Source organism: Sinocyclocheilus anshuiensis, unplaced genomic scaffold (assembly GCF_001515605.1).
Source record: "Sinocyclocheilus anshuiensis isolate Anshui unplaced genomic scaffold, SAMN03320099.WGS_v1.1 scaffold21, whole genome shotgun sequence".
Lineage (NCBI taxonomy): Eukaryota > Metazoa > Chordata > Actinopteri > Cypriniformes > Cyprinidae > Sinocyclocheilus > Sinocyclocheilus anshuiensis.
The window spans coordinates 650,120-668,247 of record NW_015536472.1 but is presented as its reverse complement, the minus strand read 5'-3'; the positions used below and the strand labels follow the sequence as shown (position 1 = coordinate 668,247).

Here is an 18,128-nt window from a genome sequence, read left to right as displayed (position 1 = left end):
ATAATAATATTAAAGTAATAATAATAATAATAATAATAATAATTACTATTATTATTATTATTATTATTATAAAAAAATAAAAGCATACTAAAAACAAAATAAGGAATATTACTATTATATTATTTCACCGTACAATAAAAAAATCAAGCATTTAAAAATATAATAACAATAATTATTATTAAAACAATAATTTAATAATAATTATTATTATTATTATTACTACTACTACAACTAAAAATGTAAAAAGATACTGAAAACAAAATAAAGAATATTATTATTGTAATATTTCACTGTAAAATAAAAAATTAAGTAATTAAAATATTTTTGTTGATGTTGTTATTATAAAAAATACTAAATAAAGAATGATTACTATTGAAATATTTCAGTGTAAAATAAAAATAAAAATAGAAGTATGTAAGAACAATATAATATACATATATACATATATATGACTTCCACTGACTTCCACCGCATGAACAAAAGACACACACACAAAATAAAATAAAAAAGTCGTTCAGGTTTGGAATGACATGAGGGTGAGTAAATGATGCCAAAAACGTAAATTTTTGGGTGAACTACGCCTTTAAAGGGGTCATATGATGCGATTTCAATTTTTCGGGGCATAGAGGAGAAACAATAATGTACAGTATGTGGAAAATATTGTTTTTTTTTTTAACCTTAAACCACATAAACACATTTCATTACACCAAATCCACAAAATAATGTTCTTAGCAACATCATATGACCCCTTTAAAATTGTTGAGATGTACAAGTTGATTCAAAACGTGTCACTAAAATGTATGATGGTTTAGTTTCCAAACACTCCTGTCATTGGTCAAACTGAAAATCAAAGAGATACAAAGAAACAGAGGCACACCGATAGCCCCGCCCCCAAACTCACGCCATTGGCTGGCTCCTCAAATGAACTAATGAAACCCCTCCTTCTACTGCATGCTTCTCTACAGCTCCTCCAGTTAGTCAACTAACAAAACCATGAGATAACCCTCCGGTTACATACACTCTGCTCTACACACAGGCAGTAGGTTAATTTAACACTATCAGACTGAAGTGTTCAGCCCACACACTTACAGGAGCTCTGACTCTGAGTGGAGAGAAGAAGCTGACAGCCTAATGCAGAAGCACTGATCAACACAAGAGCGGTTTCCTTCAAAATAAAAATTCTATGGACAACGTTTGCAAATAAAAAATTTAAAATAAGCATAATTATTAGTATTATAATTTTGTAGTTGCAATGATATAGCCATATATTTATTTTGTTATTTTTCCTAAATTTCCTTTTCTTTTTTTATTTTACACTGAAATAATTAAATAACAATATTTCATATTTTCTTTTTATTTAGTAACAATAAAAAACAAAAATAACATTGTATATTATTATTATTATAGCCATATTCATATACAAGCACAAAATCTTTAATCAAAACAAGCAACACAAACCTGTATTTTTTTTTTTAAATCACAATTAGATTTTTCCCCAAATCATGCAGCCCTAATTTTCAAGTTTCATGTATTGTAATTTTACAGTTGCAATAGTTTTATTACTATATATTTCTTTCAAAATATTTTCTTTTTATGTTCAATTTTACAGTGACATATTAAATCTTAATTTGAAATCTTATTAAATTAAATCCAGTGTTGGGGAGTAACTAGTTACATGTAACGGAATTACGTAATTTAACTACAAAATAAAAGTAATTGTAATCAGTTACAGTTACTGAGAAAAAATATGTAATTAAATTACAGTTACTTATGAAAATGTTAAGGATTACAAAGGGGGTTACATCTGATTTTTTTCCAAGCACACTCCCACATACAGATTTAATTGATTTCTTTCATAAGTTGCAATGACTGCTCTAAAATATGAAACTCCAATGTTTCAGAAGTTTATAACATGCTTATCCGATAGGGTTTATGTATATGCTTTATTTTTTTTAAGATTAACTGTTTTTTCTAAGGCATTGTTAGATTCCAGTGTTTCCTGTCGTAGCTATGCAACGATTTGATTTCAAAAACAGTATCATAGCTATTAAACTATTTCTTGTTATGATTTTAAATATGTATTTAACCTCAGAATGATTTTAAAGTAAGTCTGAAATCTGCAGCTGGATCATGAACAATGGGTACTGATCCATCCTTGAGTTTTAACTTTTTAACAAAACCTGCCTTGAATTGTCCCTCATTCAGAAAGCAGCCTGGATTAAAATGATTTGCGCAGCCAGACATAAACAAATTTAGTGAAAGTGAATTGAATTGACATATGGCTAAATATGGTGTCCCATACTCAGAATTAGTGTTCTGCATTTAACCCATCCAAGTGCACACACACAGCAGTGAACACACACACACCGTAAACACACACCAACAAAGTTGGGGGTTTGGTGCCTTGCTCAAGGGTCTCACTTCAGTCGTGGTATTGAAGGTGGAAGAGAGCGCTGGTATTCACTCCAAAATCAAAATGGCTTTATAATTGAGACTCTTTAGGTTTTTGGGGGATTAAAAAAAAAGGAGTGAATTTTGATCATTGTAGGGCGGTTGTGTCCACACAACCAAAAGGTAAGACACCTTTATATGCAAATGAAGATATTTTGCATCCAATGTCTCCTTTAAAATGAAAATATTATAATCTTAATTCAAGTGATGAAGGATTTCGAAAGTCTGAGAGTTATCAGTGTTGAGCACATATTGTAAGTTTAACCCTGCCTGGTTTACATGTTTGAAAATGATTAACAGTTGAAAACATTAGAAATTTAGAAAAGTAATCAAAAAGTAATCAAATGTAATCAGTTACATTACTTTAATAAAGTAATTAAAAAGTTACACTAATTATTACATTTTAAGTAGGGTAACTTGTAATCTGTAACCTATTACATTTCCAAAGGAACCTTCCCAACACTGATTAAATCTCATTAAAAAGTAATTAAATCTTATTTAATTTAATCATTTTTATATTTTTATTATTTAGTAATTTAAAAAATAATTATTATTGCTAACATATTAATATTATTATTATTATTATTATTATTATTGCCATACTCAAATGTAAGCAGAAAATTTTATCCAAATTGTGCAGCCCTATAAACAACCACAGTAAACCTGGATTTGTTTTTTTTTATTGCAATTACATTTTCCCCCAAATCATGCCTTAATTATCATGTTTCTTGTACAGTTGCAGCGACATAGTATTATTTTTTTTATTTAAAAAAAAATTCTGGCTCTTTTTTATTTTACACTAAAATATTAAAACATTAATAAATATGATGAGAGGAAAATTAGATTGATATTGAGCGACTTCTCAAACCAAACACTGTTTTCTGGCTAAATCACTAAGAATTACTGAACATTAGAAGCAACAAGAGATCAATGGCAATTCAAAAAGCTCCTAATGCATATCATGTTCCTTAAATGCTTTCTCTAAAAATCTAGAAAGCAGCTTTAGTCCATCAGGTCAGTGTCTGTAGTTTACAAGCATAACCTACATTTTTCATTGAATACAAACTGCCTGTCATCCAAAAATGCAGTTCTGTGAAATTACAAATCCGTTTCCAATTAAAACTCGAGCTTTCGTAAAGACCAAGAGTCTCACTGAATCCGTGAGAACAGGAGTGACTCTTCCTGAAATGATAACAAATGCTTGCATCATCTTCTAAATCAGCAATCATTTACATTACGCATTTCAAAGTGTGATATCTAAAAGATCTGTGCTGATGATGATATGCAACTCCAATGCAACAAACCTGGAACTACTTACACGCTTATAGAAAAGGCCTAAAAATCTTTAGAATATGCATCAAGTGAACTGAATCAGGAATGCACAAAATTACTTAAGAAACAGAAAGAATGGCCAGTGATTTACACAATCTCTCCTCAGCTTCTATTTAAATGAATAGTTCACCCACAAATGAAAATTTGAAAATGACTCACCCTCAGATCATCCAAGATTCGTCAGATTTGTAGAAATGTAGCATTGCATCAGTGTCTCACTGACGGCACCCATTCACTGCAGAGCATCCATTGCTGAGACACTGATGCAATGCTACATTTCTACAAATCTGACGAAGAAACAAACTCATCCTAATCTCGGATGAACTGAGGGTGAGCACATTTTCATTTGTAGGTGAACTAAAATGATTCATGTTTCTACCAACTCTCTCACCTTGAAATTGCTCGCGTTGACCCATGTGGTTGCCAGACTGTCCACCATCCTGTCCAGCATGCTCTGATCGTGCTCCAGGTCATGTGACTTCTGTCTGTCCAGGATGTAGTCTATGATTTCCGGCCCCACTTGAAACTGACGTCCGACCTCTTTCTGCGTGACCTGCGCCACTATGTACTCCATGTTGGGCTCCATGACTTTGCAAAGATGGACCACAGCTCAGGACAACGCATACAAACACAAATACTGGCCGGAAAACTGAGTTTTAGATCTTGTTAATCCAAAGACAGAATCCTGAATGGATGTGGGATGCGATGGATGCGGCTCCAGTGCAACATGTGTTAATCTAACGATATTATAATCGACAGATCATCCTTCTGCCACGAAATCCTGTCAAACAGCCAGTCCATCACTCTAAATCCTGCAATGCAAATTAAAGTATTAATATGTGTTGCATTTTTCACAAATCAAGTATTATAAGTCTTGTCCAAAAACTGAATGATCACTTTCACACTATAACATATATATGCAAATTTAAGGCCTCTAAATGATCAAAACTTACTCCACACCTTCTGTCGTCTGATTGGCTCTTTTAGTGTAATTGTACACACGTCCAGCTTCAGCTCGAGCTTCACGAGTCAAATCTTGACTGATTTTGATCAAGTAAGCGTCAGAATAACTGCAGTAATATCTCCAGATGAACTCTTACTGGACTGAAGCAGCTCAGCTTTACTTGATTCTCCATCAATCATGTTTTAGAGTCTCAAATCTGATCCTCAGGATCTTTTGAGGAGCGTTTGTTTCCAGAAGCTTTACTTTCACTGTTCCTCAGCGTTTATTTCTTCATCTCTCAATCAGCGCTGGATTGCATTACATTATTTAAATCTCGTTTTACTAAAACAGATTACTGGAGATATAGAGTGATGGCTGATATTTATATTGTTTTATGTAAGTATCTGCTGTTATAAAGATCGCATTGATTTACAAGCATCAGAATTTCATCATATAGGTCTAAATATCAGCATCTGCAGCAAATTGCATATTTTTCCTCAATTGAATCTCTGAATAATTGAGCTGTTTTTCCTCCATATTCTAACTATATCAGACTATAGGAGCCTTAAAAGCCTGAGGGATCAAATATGATATTATTTCATATATCCGGCACACGTACGTCACGGAGACGTCTGCTAGACATATTTTTTAGAGTGTTTGCTCACGTCTATAGGACGTTTCCTATCAGATGTCAAATAGACGTTTAGAAGATGTTTTTAAGATGTTTATGATTTAGAATGAATGTAAAACTGATGTCTTGGAGATGTTTGTACACAGCAGATGCTTCCCAGATGAAGAGATCTTTAACAGACCTCTTGCAGACGTGTGCTATCTGGGACAAACATCTGATAGACGTCTTTCAGACATCAGTTTTACATTCATTCTAAATCATAAACATCTTAAAGACATCTTCTAAACGTCTATTTGACATCTGATAGGAAACGTCCTATAGACGTATTGCAGATGAGCAAACACTGTAAAAAATAGTCTTGCAGATGTCAAATAGACGTCTCCGTGATGTACTTGTGCTACCAGGGTATTTATGACATTTTAAGGTACTTCAAAGTATACCATAATAAACCAGGTATTACCATAGCACTTCGTTGTAAATTAAACACATGCAAAAGATGATGTAACACGCGTGAGGATGTACATGTACCCTATTTTTGAGGACATTAGCAGTTTAAACATTAACGAAGCAGCTGCTGTGATTGCTAATCTAACTTTAGCAGTGTTTAATTCCACCGGCTGTCTGGCTAACAGGTCTCACTATGAACAGGACGGGCTGCTTGACACTTACACGCTAAACAAACCCGACGAGTATTACATGCTAAAAACCCGATAAAACATTAGCGGCACCAGCTAGCGTCGCGATATCGTTGCTTGGTAACGGCGGAGAATGTTGGTTGTTATTAGCAACAGCTCGCAAACCGCACGAGGCCCGAGGACTGTTTACAAACACTCTCGCGTCCGCATTTCTCAGCTCGCGTGTTTTAAAATACAAAAGCATCATATGCATTTATTTACAGCCAAAATAACACCCTGCGTACCGATATCTAAACATCGTTAAAGCAATATAAATTTACCTGCGAGGCAAACTGCTATTTGTTTCAGAGAATAAGTACACATTGTATTTTGTCTTACTGATCTTTTTTTACTTGTTTATGTTTTTAAAAGTGTGGAAATCTGCCAGTAAAGACGTACAGGTTTTGTTGTAATAATGTTTAGCTATTGTTTACTATTTAAAAATTATGTCTACATCATTAAAAAAAGTACCTTGGTTTTTCCATGCATGCATATATTGGCTACCATGACATATAATTATAGCAATTCAGTACCATGGTATAAGCATCACTATACCATGGTACTTCAATTAGTACAGCATTTAACTCTTTTAAAGTATACTTTCTCATCTCTTTCTAGTTGCATGTGCATTGCACACAGTTATATCAACTAGTAAACTATAATCTATCATCTCAATCTAGACTGACTACATCTAACTTTCGTTTCACATCAGTTTGCAAAAATGCAAAAATTAAGACAATACAATGAATAAATCCATGCAACACAATGAATAATGATCGATATGGACACTGTAAATGATGCAGCTGCTTTTAATGTAATGTTTGCTTTGCATGCATGACTGTAAGAATGTATCCCGTTGAATTTTACTGCATGCACTAACTAAGCCCAGCCACAACAAGCTGAGTCAGAACGCAATTAGTGATAAGCTCGAGGAAATGCTCGTTTGAGAACGGACGTACCTGGCATGTCGCTCTAAATCCGCTACATTGGAACCGTTTCCCGTGGGTTGATCATCAGTTGATTTTTGGAAGGAAACAGCAGAGATCTCCGCCCAATTGTGCGGCTTGAAACATGAAGGTGACGCTGCGCATGCGCCAGATGGAGTCTGTTCAATTCAACTCAATAAGTATAGAGCAGATAGAGCGCCCTCTGCTGTCTGTTCAATTAAACTCAATAAGTATAGAGCAGATAGAGCGCCCTCTGCTGTCTGTTCAATTCAACTCAATAATTTTAGAGCAGATAGAGCGCCCTCTGCTGTCTGTTCGACTCATTATTATCACACGGACGACTCCTGCTCTTGAAGTTTAGCCTATATAAATTGTGAAATACAGCCTAAGTTGATTAAAAAGAAAAAAAAACTGATAGCACACGTACATCACGGAGACGTCTATTTGACGTCTGCATTTACATCTGGAAGACATATTTTTTACAGTGTTTTTGCTCATCTGCAATATGTCAGATGTCAAATGGACGTTTATAAGATGTCTTTAAGATGTTTATGATTTAGAATGAATGTAAAACTGACATCTTAGAGACGTCTGTCAGATGCTTTTACGCAGCAGATGCTTTCCAGATGAAGCGATCTTCAACAGACATCTTGCAGACGTGTGCAATCTGAAATTAAAACGTTAATATTTAAAAGTCGATTAAAAAGAATAAAACCGCTTACGTTCTGGCAAGGTTCAAATGAATGAATAAATGTTCTTCCAGTAACATTACAAAAATTCGTCCAAATTTCTCTGGTCTTTACCCAGATCTGTTAAAGATCTCTTCATCTGGGAAGCATCTGCTGTGTACAAACGTCTCGAAGATGTCGGTTTTACATTCATTCTAAATCATAAACATCTTAAAGACATCTCATAGACGTCTATTTGACATCTGAACGTCCTATAGACGTATTGCAGATGAGCAAACACTCTAAAATACGCAGACTGAATATACGTCTTGCAGATGTAGCTACATTTAGTTGGACCTTCGTCTAATGTTTTTTAAATGTTACTAGGTTACTTGTTTCAGAACGTTCAGGGAACATTCAAAAGTAACGTGCCCATAATATTTGCAAAACGATGCAAACGTTCGTATAACCAAAAAAACCTGTTTTAAAATCATTCAAAACTGGACGTTTAATAATATATGCTTGTGTGTATATGTACATGTTTGCGAATATGCATGTATTCTGCTTAATATCTATATACATAATGAAGGTCATTTGAGGTCATTATGGATGGAATTGAATTAGGACACATGTTTCTCTCCCTGGATGTATATAGTTTTTTTTATGTTACTTTTCTTTGTAAAAAGGAAAACAGGTTATACTTTGAAACAATTTAATGAAGGTTGAGTATGATTTATAGTTAAAACATACCAGGTAATTGGACATAATTGTACAAGATACTCCATGCTTGCATTGAGTATTGTATGTAACTTTAGCAATTCAGTACCATGGTATAAGCATCACTATACCATGGTACTTCAATTAGTACAGCATTTAACTCTTTTAAAGTATACTTTCTCATCTCTTTCTAGTTGCATGTGCATTGCACACAGTTATATCAACTAGTAAACTATAATCTATCATCTCAATCTAGACTGACTACATCTAACTTTCGTTTCACATCAGTTTGCAAAAATGCAAAAATTAAGACAATACAATGAATAAATCCATGCAACACAATGAATAATGATCGATATGGACACTGTAAATGATGCAGCTGCTTTTAATGTAATGTTTGCTTTGCATGCATGACTGTAAGAATGTATCCCGTTGAATTTTACTGCATGCACTAACTAAGCCCAGCCACAACAAGCTGAGTCAGAACGCAATTAGTGATAAGCTCGAGGAAATGCTCGTTTGAGAACGGACGTACCTGGCATGTCGCTCTAAATCCGCTACATTGGAACCGTTTCCCGTGGGTTGATCATCAGTTGATTTTTGGAAGGAAACAGCAGAGATCTCCGCCCAATTGTGCGGCTTGAAACATGAAGGTGACGCTGCGCATGCGCCAGATGGAGTCTGTTCAATTCAACTCAATAAGTATAGAGCAGATAGAGCGCCCTCTGCTGTCTGTTCAATTAAACTCAATAAGTATAGAGCAGATAGCGCGCCCTCTGCTGTCTGTTCAATTCAACTCAATAAGTATAGAGCAGATAGAGCGCCCTCTGCTGTCTGTTCAATTAAACTCAATAAGTATAGAGCAGATAGCGCGCCCTCTGCTGTCTGTTCAATTCAACTCAATAAGTATAGAGCAGATAGAGCGCCCTCTGCTGTCTGTTCAATTCAATTCAACTCAATAAGTATAGAGCAGATAGAGCGCCCTCTGCTGTCTGTTCGACTCATTATTATCACACGGACGACTCCTGCTCTTGAAGTTTAGCCTATATAAATTGTGAAATACAGCCTAAGTTGATTAAAAAGAAAAAAAAACTGATAGCACACGTACATCACGGAGACGTCTATTTGACGTCTGCATTTACATCTGGAAGACATATTTTTTACAGTGTTTTTGCTCATCTGCAATATGTCAGATGTCAAATGGACGTTTATAAGATGTCTTTAAGATGTTTATGATTTAGAATGAATGTAAAACTGACATCTTAGAGACGTCTGTCAGATGCTTTTACGCAGCAGATGCTTTCCAGATGAAGCGATCTTCAACAGACATCTTGCAGACGTGTGCAATCTGAAATTAAAACGTTAATATTTAAAAGTCGATTAAAAAGAATAAAACCGCTTACGTTCTGGCAAGGTTCAAATGAATGAATAAATGTTCTTCCAGTAACATTACAAAAATTCGTCCAAATTTCTCTGGTCTTTACCCAGATCTGTTAAAGATCTCTTCATCTGGGAAGCATCTGCTGTGTACAAACGTCTCGAAGATGTCGGTTTTACATTCATTCTAAATCATAAACATCTTAAAGACATCTCATAGACGTCTATTTGACATCTGAACGTCCTATAGACGTATTGCAGATGAGCAAACACTCTAAAATACGCAGACTGAATATACGTCTTGCAGATGTAGCTACATTTAGTTGGACCTTCGTCTAATGTTTTTTAAATGTTACTAGGTTACTTGTTTCAGAACGTTCAGGGAACATTCAAAAGTAACGTGCCCATAATATTTGCAAAACGATGCAAACGTTCGTATAACCAAAAAAACCTGTTTTAAAATCATTCAAAACTGGACGTTTAATAATATATGCTTGTGTGTATATGTACATGTTTGCGAATATGCATGTATTCTGCTTAATATCTATATACATAATGAAGGTCATTTGAGGTCATTATGGATGGAATTGAATTAGGACACATGTTTCTCTCCCTGGATGTATATAGTTTTTTTTATGTTACTTTTCTTTGTAAAAAGGAAAACAGGTTATACTTTGAAACAATTTAATGAAGGTTGAGTATGATTTATAGTTAAAACATACCAGGTAATTGGACATAATTGTACAAGATACTCCATGCTTGCATTGAGTATTGTATGTAACTTGAAATATGCTACATGATTGTACTCAAATGATTGTTCACAACAAACAAAAAACAAAACAAAAAAAAAAACAAAAAAAAACTGGACGTTTAGAACGTATTTTCAGAACTTAATGGGAACGTTAGCAAAACATTTTTGTTATCTGACATATTATGTTTTTTAATTAAGTTTTAAGCTTTCTTTTACGTCTTTAAGCTTTATATGCATCATGTTTGGCAGCCCTGAACCTGTGTTCTTGTGGTTTTACTGCGCCCATCATATATAATCATGTTCCTCCGACACACGAACCGAAACGCACTTGACAACATGACGCTGGACACCGAACGGACACGTATTAAGCTATTATTGAAATAGTCTAAAACTAAACTCTGTCTAAATCGCTGTGAGAAAACAAGAATCGAGATGTCAAATGAAACACAACCGTTTTGACTTCCTGAAGTGACTGTGACTCCTCGAGCTCAGGTGAGTTTTTGTCTTCAGTCAGCTGGAAATAGGTTAAAAATATATATATTTTTTAAATTAGTTCAAATAGGTAAACAGGTTTAAATGTGTGTGTGTGTGTGTGTGTATATGTATATAAAGTATTGTATTATAGCCTATTGTATTAGTATTTATCATACTTTTAAATGTAAAAATTATTTTTTGAATTATTCCCAATTCACCTGAATGTACTCTTTTTTTATTTACTTTTAAATATAAAAAATACCAAAATATTTTGTCATTGCAAATATATATTTAATACCTGAATTCACCCCTATATACAAGTATATGCTTGGTTTCTTTCTCAAGTGTGTCAGGAAACGTTTGAATCAGTGATAAAGCGTATCTTTCGTCTTTATCAAATGCTAAATGTTTAACTGCTTCTTCTTTTTCACTTGACTTATTGGCTTATATTTGCATTGAGTCTCAAATGCTCAAACAGAATATCTGTATCTATATTGCATAAAGCTAAAGTGTTTTATGTATCTGCTTGCATGGCATAATGTCTCAGTTGTGGTCTGCAGATTTGCACAGGCTGCAGAATTTTGGCACGCTGAGATAAAGAGTCATAATGCAGTGTGTCCTATTTAGGGACGCTGCATGGGTGGATGTTACACTAAGGCCTAATTTTCCCCAGTAGAAAACAGCGCTGACCTCTTTCTTACGCCGTCATCTGGTCACTGTCAGCTTTCAGAAGTCTTCTTGGTTTCTGTCATTCGGTGAAGATGAAAACACAGCATGTGCAAACATGCTCTCAGACTGAACATTAAAATAATTGCGCTGTATGTGCAGCACTATGTGAGTGTGAGTGTGTGTGTGTGTGTGTGTGTGTATATGTATATAAAGTATTGTATTATAGCCTATTGTATTAGTATTTATCATACTTTTAAATGTAAAAATTATTTTTTGAATTATTCCCAATTCACCTGAATGTACTCTTTTTTTATTTACTTTTAAATATAAAAAATACCAAAATATTTTGTCATTGCAAATATATATTTAATACCTGAATTCACCCCTATATACAAGTATATGCTTGGTTTCTTTCTCAAGTGTGTCAGGAAACGTTTGAATCAGTGATAAAGCGTATCTTTCGTCTTTATCAAATGCTAAATGTTTAACTGCTTCTTCTTTTTCACTTGACTTATTGGCTTATATTTGCATTGAGTCTCAAATGCTCAAACAGAATATCTGTATCTATATTGCATAAAGCTAAAGTGTTTTATGTATCTGCTTGCATGGCATAATGTCTCAGTTGTGGTCTGCAGATTTGCACAGGCTGCAGAATTTTGGCACGCTGAGATAAAGAGTCATAATGCAGTGTGTCCTATTTAGGGACGCTGCATGGGTGGATGTTACACTAAGGCCTAATTTTCCCCAGTAGAAAACAGCGCTGACCTCTTTCTTACGCCGTCATCTGGTCACTGTCAGCTTTCAGAAGTCTTCTTGGTTTCTGTCATTCGGTGAAGATGAAAACACAGCATGTGCAAACATGCTCTCAGACTGAACATTAAAATAATTGCGCTGTATGTGCAGCACTATAAGTTACGACAACTGTGTAGACATGCTCTGTTATAGCCTACAAACATGGCAGATGTAGTCTATTGACTGAAGGAGTTAATAGGAAAGGAAATGTTATTTTCATCACTTTTAGGTTATTTACAACAAAAGCATTGACCGTGAGAGTCATGTTGCAAATATGACAAAACCTTTCAGTCTGTTCTCCACCCAAAACTATCATTTGACTTCAGGGGCCCTAAACATAGCCACTCTAGTCTTAAGAACTGGTTTGACCAACTAGCAGTTAGCCAAGGGCTAACCAGTCTTACTTTTCAATTCCAATTAGACCAGTCTACCTTTTTGTAACTGATTTAAAAAAAAAGTTATGACCAATTTTGAAAAAAAAAAAAAAATTACATGGCTAACTTTTTAAGACTAGACTAAGGAGTTTATGCAACCGGCCCCACATGTCTTTGAATATAATGCACGAGTTGTATGAACTGCTGTGATATGGTGTGTTTCTGTGCTCACCGAACTGTTGTTGCGAGTGAAAGTGGAGCATGCTTTGTTGTAGTCCACAGAAAAAAGCAACAACGGTTGAATAAATGACAGAAGTTGTATCATCACGAGAAACACTGAATTCACTCGCAAAACTATTGAGTTACCAAGAAAATCTTTGTGTTCGCTTGTAAAACATTTGCGTTCTCTTGCAAAGACCCAAGAAAGTTTGCATTCGCTCACAAAAGCATTATTTTTCCCCTCCCACCTCATTATTTCTATCACAAGTTTTTCAAGCGAACGCTTAGTTTCTTGGAAGAGCGTAAAAGTTTTGCAGGCGAACTCTAAATATTTGCGTTCTCTCATAAAAGTATTGCGTGTGTTCTCTTGCGAAACTGTTCCAGCGAATAAAGTATGCTGTAAGAAGAACTTCAAAAAGATTTTTCTTGGCTACATGAACGTTAGGGGAACATTTCATGTGATCGTTTTGCAAACATCAGTTTCTCTGAATATTCTGAAACAAGTAGCAACATTTAAAAACGTTTTAGAAAAACGTTCCATTAATGATGGCTGGTGAATAATGTTTTGAGAACGTTATTAAAGACCAGATCACTTTGAATGGACATTTTATTAATGATACTGGAAGAACGTTTGTTCATAACTTGTTCAGAACACTCCCCGTTAGCTGGGATTGCGTTCCCCCGTGAAATGTTCAAAATTACTGAAATATAGTTTTGATGATTTCCAGGTGATCCAATTAGACAGAAGATCCAGTATTGACATCATTGTCCCTGTAGGGGCTCCGTACAAATCTGAAGAAATTAATGTGCTGATTTTCTTCTTATGTTCAGATATCCAACCCACATGGCCCACGGCAGCGATCCGTACATGTCTCTAAACTGTCCCGAGGAGAATGACGAAACCAGGAGTGAAGAGTTTGAGTCGGACCGTCACAACTGTTCCACAACCATCCAACAACCTACCCAGATCATTCTCCAGCATAACGCAGTGAGCTACACTCAGCCCCCTCTGTGTGCATTATATGCCCATCAGACACACTTTTCCAGCTGGGACGGTCCCGTCAGGGCAGATTCCCCACACAGCCTGCCCTCCTGCCTCCCGTCTGCCGTCTACCACACGCTTTCAGAGGACGGCTCGTTTTTTCCCAGCAGGCCTCACTCTCTTCTGGGCATCTGTAGTCCGAGTCTGGAGAGTCTGGAGTATCCCAGATCTCTGCGTTCGTTTCCTCCATCAGGGAACATGTACCGCTATCCCTCGACCTCGTACCCCGACACTTACCTGCGGCCGCCGTGCCCCCCGCCGCGTCACATGATTCCTGTCCATCACTGCAGCTCCAGACCGGGACATCAGCCGCCCTACAGACCCTCAGGTGCGTTACATTCAAAAGTTTAGGATTGGGATGTTTTTTCGTTTTTTTAAGGAAATTCCCAGCTTACAAAAATATGTTCCAAGAACGTTTTTCTAACATTACCATTACGTTCTGAAAACGTTATTTCTGGATGTTCTCTGAACATTCTAGACATCCAGTTTTTTGTGTTATATGAGTGTTAAGGGAACATTCCATTCCAAACTTTATGGGAACGTTACTTTTGAATGTTCTCTGAACATTCTGAAACAAGTAACAACATTTTAAAAAATGTTTCAGAAATAAAATGTTCCATGAACCATGTATAAATAGTGTTTTTGTGCTAACGTTATTTAAGACCAGATAACTTTGAACAAACTTTTATATTATATTTGATTAAAGTTAATACTTTTATTCAGCAAGTATGCATTAGATTGATCAAAAGTGTCAGTAAAGACATTTATAATGTTAAAAAGATTTCAGAAGTCCTTTTGAACTTTCTGTTCATCAAAGAGTCCTGAAAAATTAAATGTAGTGATCCAATTAGACAGAAGATCCAGTATTGACATCATTGTCCCTGTAGGGGCTCCGTACAAATCTGAAGAAATTAATGTGCTGATTTTCTTCTTATGTTCAGATATCCAACCCACATGGCCCACGGCAGCGATCCGTACATGTCTCTAAACTGTCCCGAGGAGAATGACGAAACCAGGAGTGAAGAGTTTGAGTCGGACCGTCACAACTGTTCCACAACCATCCAACAACCTACCCAGATCATTCTCCAGCATAACGCAGTGAGCTACACTCAGCCCCCTCTGTGTGCATTATATGCCCATCAGACACACTTTTCCAGCTGGGACGGTCCCGTCAGGGCAGATTCCCCACACAGCCTGCCCTCCTGCCTCCCGTCTGCCGTCTACCACACGCTTTCAGAGGACGGCTCGTTTTTTCCCAGCAGGCCTCACTCTCTTCTGGGCATCTGTAGTCCGAGTCTGGAGAGTCTGGAGTATCCCAGATCTCTGCGTTCGTTTCCTCCATCAGGGAACATGTACCGCTATCCCTCGACCTCGTACCCCGACACTTACCTGCGGCCGCCGTGCCCCCCGCCGCGTCACATGATTCCTGTCCATCACTGCAGCTCCAGACCGGGACATCAGCCGCCCTACAGACCCTCAGGTGCGTTACATTCAAAAGTTTAGGATTGGGATGTTTTTCGTTTTTTTAAGGAAATTCCCAGCTTACAAAAATATGTTCCAAGAACGTTTTTCTAACATTACCATTACGTTCTGAAAACGTTATTTCTGGATGTTCTCTGAACATTCTAGACATCCAGTTTTTTGTGTTATATGAGTGTTAAGGGAACATTCCATTCCAAACTTTATGGGAACGTTACTTTTGAATGTTCTCTGAACATTCTGAAACAAGTAACAACATTTTAAAAAATGTTTCAGAAATAAAATGTTCCATGAACCATGTATAAATAGTGTTTTTGTGCTAACGTTATTTAAGACCAGATAACTTTGAACAAACTTTTATATTATATTTGATTAAAGTTAATACTTTTATTCAGCAAGTATGCATTAGATTGATCAAAAGTGTCAGTAAAGACATTTATAATGTTAAAAAGATTTCAGAAGTCCTTTTGAACTTTCTGTTCATCAAAGAGTCCTGAAAAATTAAATGTATCACGGTTTCCACAAAAATATTGGGCAGCACAACTGTTTTCAACATTGATAATAATCAGAAATGTTTCTTGAGCAGCAAATCAGCATATTAGAATGATTTCTGAAGATCATGTGACACTGAAGACTGGAGTAATGATGCTGAAAATACAGCTTTGATCACAGGAATAAATTACAGTTGAACAGATATTCACATAGAAAACACTTATTTTAAATTGTAATAATATTTCACAATTTTTACTGTATTTTATGATCAAATAAATGCAGCCTTGGTGAGTAGAAGAGACTTCTTTCAAAAGCATAAAAAATATTACCGACCCAAACCTTTGAACACTAGTGTACTTCAGGTAGAAGGAAAATTATAATTTAATTCTTAAAAATAAAGTTTATAGGTTATTCAGATTAACATTTTGATTTCTGGATGGTTTTCTAAAAAAAACAAAAAAAACTATTGAATAAAAAGACTTAAAAAACATGCTTCAATAACATCAGGCTGTAAAATAGAAATCAATAAATATGTTCCACCCATCATTCACTCACCTCTATGTTGTTTCAAAACCATTTCCTTTTAATCCGAAAGTGCAAGCTGTCCAAAGTGCACAAAAAAGGGACAAAAACAGCACAAAATAAATCTCATTTGCATTTGCGCGTGAGAAATCCTCATGTTTCGTTTAGTCACGTGACACTACCAAATCTGATGCAAGGCATCTAAACACAGTAATTCTGAATTCAACACAAGCATTAATGTACAAAAACATCCTGGATCTCATGTTGATTCACAGAAGAGTCAGAAAACCCTGCAGGTGAGAGAGAATCTACACGATTCAGAATCACTGCCAGCCTATATATGCTTATTTTATATTCTGAATCTGCATTTTTGTTTAATTTCACAGGCCTGATGCAGTACAGACATATGGACACACGCTTCTCTGAAAAGTGAGTCCTGTAACGTCATACTACAACACTGACACTCACTCATGGTCCAGAAACAAAAGACCTTTTGCTTTCAAATCAGAATGAATGCTGAAAAAAAAAAGAAGGCTTGCAAATGTTAACAGTCTATGATCTGCTTTGTACGTGTGTGTCTTCAGTGGAAATGCATCTGTGAACTCCAGACAGGCCAGTCAGTGTGTCACACACCTGCCACAGGAACAGAGTGAGTACTACTTCCTGTCCGCACGTCAACACGACACACACATACAGTAACGTGGATAGCAGGGTCAGAAATTAATTTTGCATTAAGGTGCAATATTTGCCCTCTGGTATTGATTTCCTGGACATTTTTTACATTCATAAGGACAGTTTTTATAATGACCTTATTAATTGTATCTGTGTTGTCTTTAATGTCAAATACTTACATTTAACCAATGACTTAAATCACCAATAACTGTTAAAATTGTACATAAATGATTGCCTACATTTAAAAAACAGGGACTCAGTACAGGGTAGGGCTGCAATGTTATGACAAAAATCATTATTGTCGATTTTTGCTCTTGATATTATAAGTGATTATTAACGTTGATTAATAGAATACATATAAAACGTTTTGTCACGTCATATTCTTGCTACTAGGGATATGCCGGTATCAAATTTGCGATTCATGTTGCGATTAATTGCTAATGCTTTTTTCACGGTATACGGTATTATCACGGTATTGAAATTTAGTTTTAAAAAAAAAAGTGCTGTCATAATACAGTATAACAGGTTTAATAACTTTTTTCTTATAACAAAAATAACTGAACATTTAAATGCAATAAAGCAATACAGAAAAATGTATAAAGTTAAAAGTTTTACACAGATTAAAGTGCAAAAGAACTATAAAGACCAATAGGTATCACTTTACAATAAGACCTCATTAGTTAACCTTAGTTAATGCATTAACATTCACAATGAGCAATAGCTACATTTGCTGCAGAAGTTATTAATCTTTGTTTAAAAAAGAAGTCTTAGTCTTTAAGTCTTAGTTCATGTTAGCTCATTAAATAACACAGTTGCAACTTTCGATTTTAACAACGTGTTATTAAATATTGGAATACCTAAGATTAATGAATGTTCAGAAGAATTTTTCATTGGCAGTTTAT

The 18,128-nt window shown here is 35.4% G+C and overlaps 2 protein-coding genes across 2 annotated transcripts in view; one reads left to right on the top strand and one right to left on the bottom strand.

The window, feature by feature from the left end:
- The window catches only part of LOC107702518 (CLIP-associating protein 1-like), a 71,333-nt gene extending 64,219 nt beyond the window's left edge, over positions 1-7,114 (bottom strand). Inside the window, exons 1-2 of the mRNA XM_016504896.1 lie at positions 6,991-7,114; positions 4,175-4,595 (exon numbers count right to left, since the gene is read on the bottom strand). Coding sequence (XP_016360382.1) covers positions 4,175-4,369 — 195 coding nt within the window. The 5' untranslated portion in view covers positions 4,370-4,595; positions 6,991-7,114. The remainder of the gene's footprint in view (positions 1-4,174; positions 4,596-6,990) is intronic.
- A 7,897-nt stretch (positions 7,115-15,011) lies between these two features.
- Positions 15,012-18,128, top strand: part of LOC107703189 (uncharacterized) — a 13,561-nt gene continuing 10,444 nt past the window's right edge. The window contains exons 1-3 of the mRNA XM_016505775.1: positions 15,012-15,541; positions 16,941-16,983; positions 17,139-17,207. Coding sequence (XP_016361261.1) covers positions 15,016-15,541; positions 16,941-16,983; positions 17,139-17,207 — 638 coding nt within the window. The 5' untranslated portion in view covers positions 15,012-15,015. The remainder of the gene's footprint in view (positions 15,542-16,940; positions 16,984-17,138; positions 17,208-18,128) is intronic.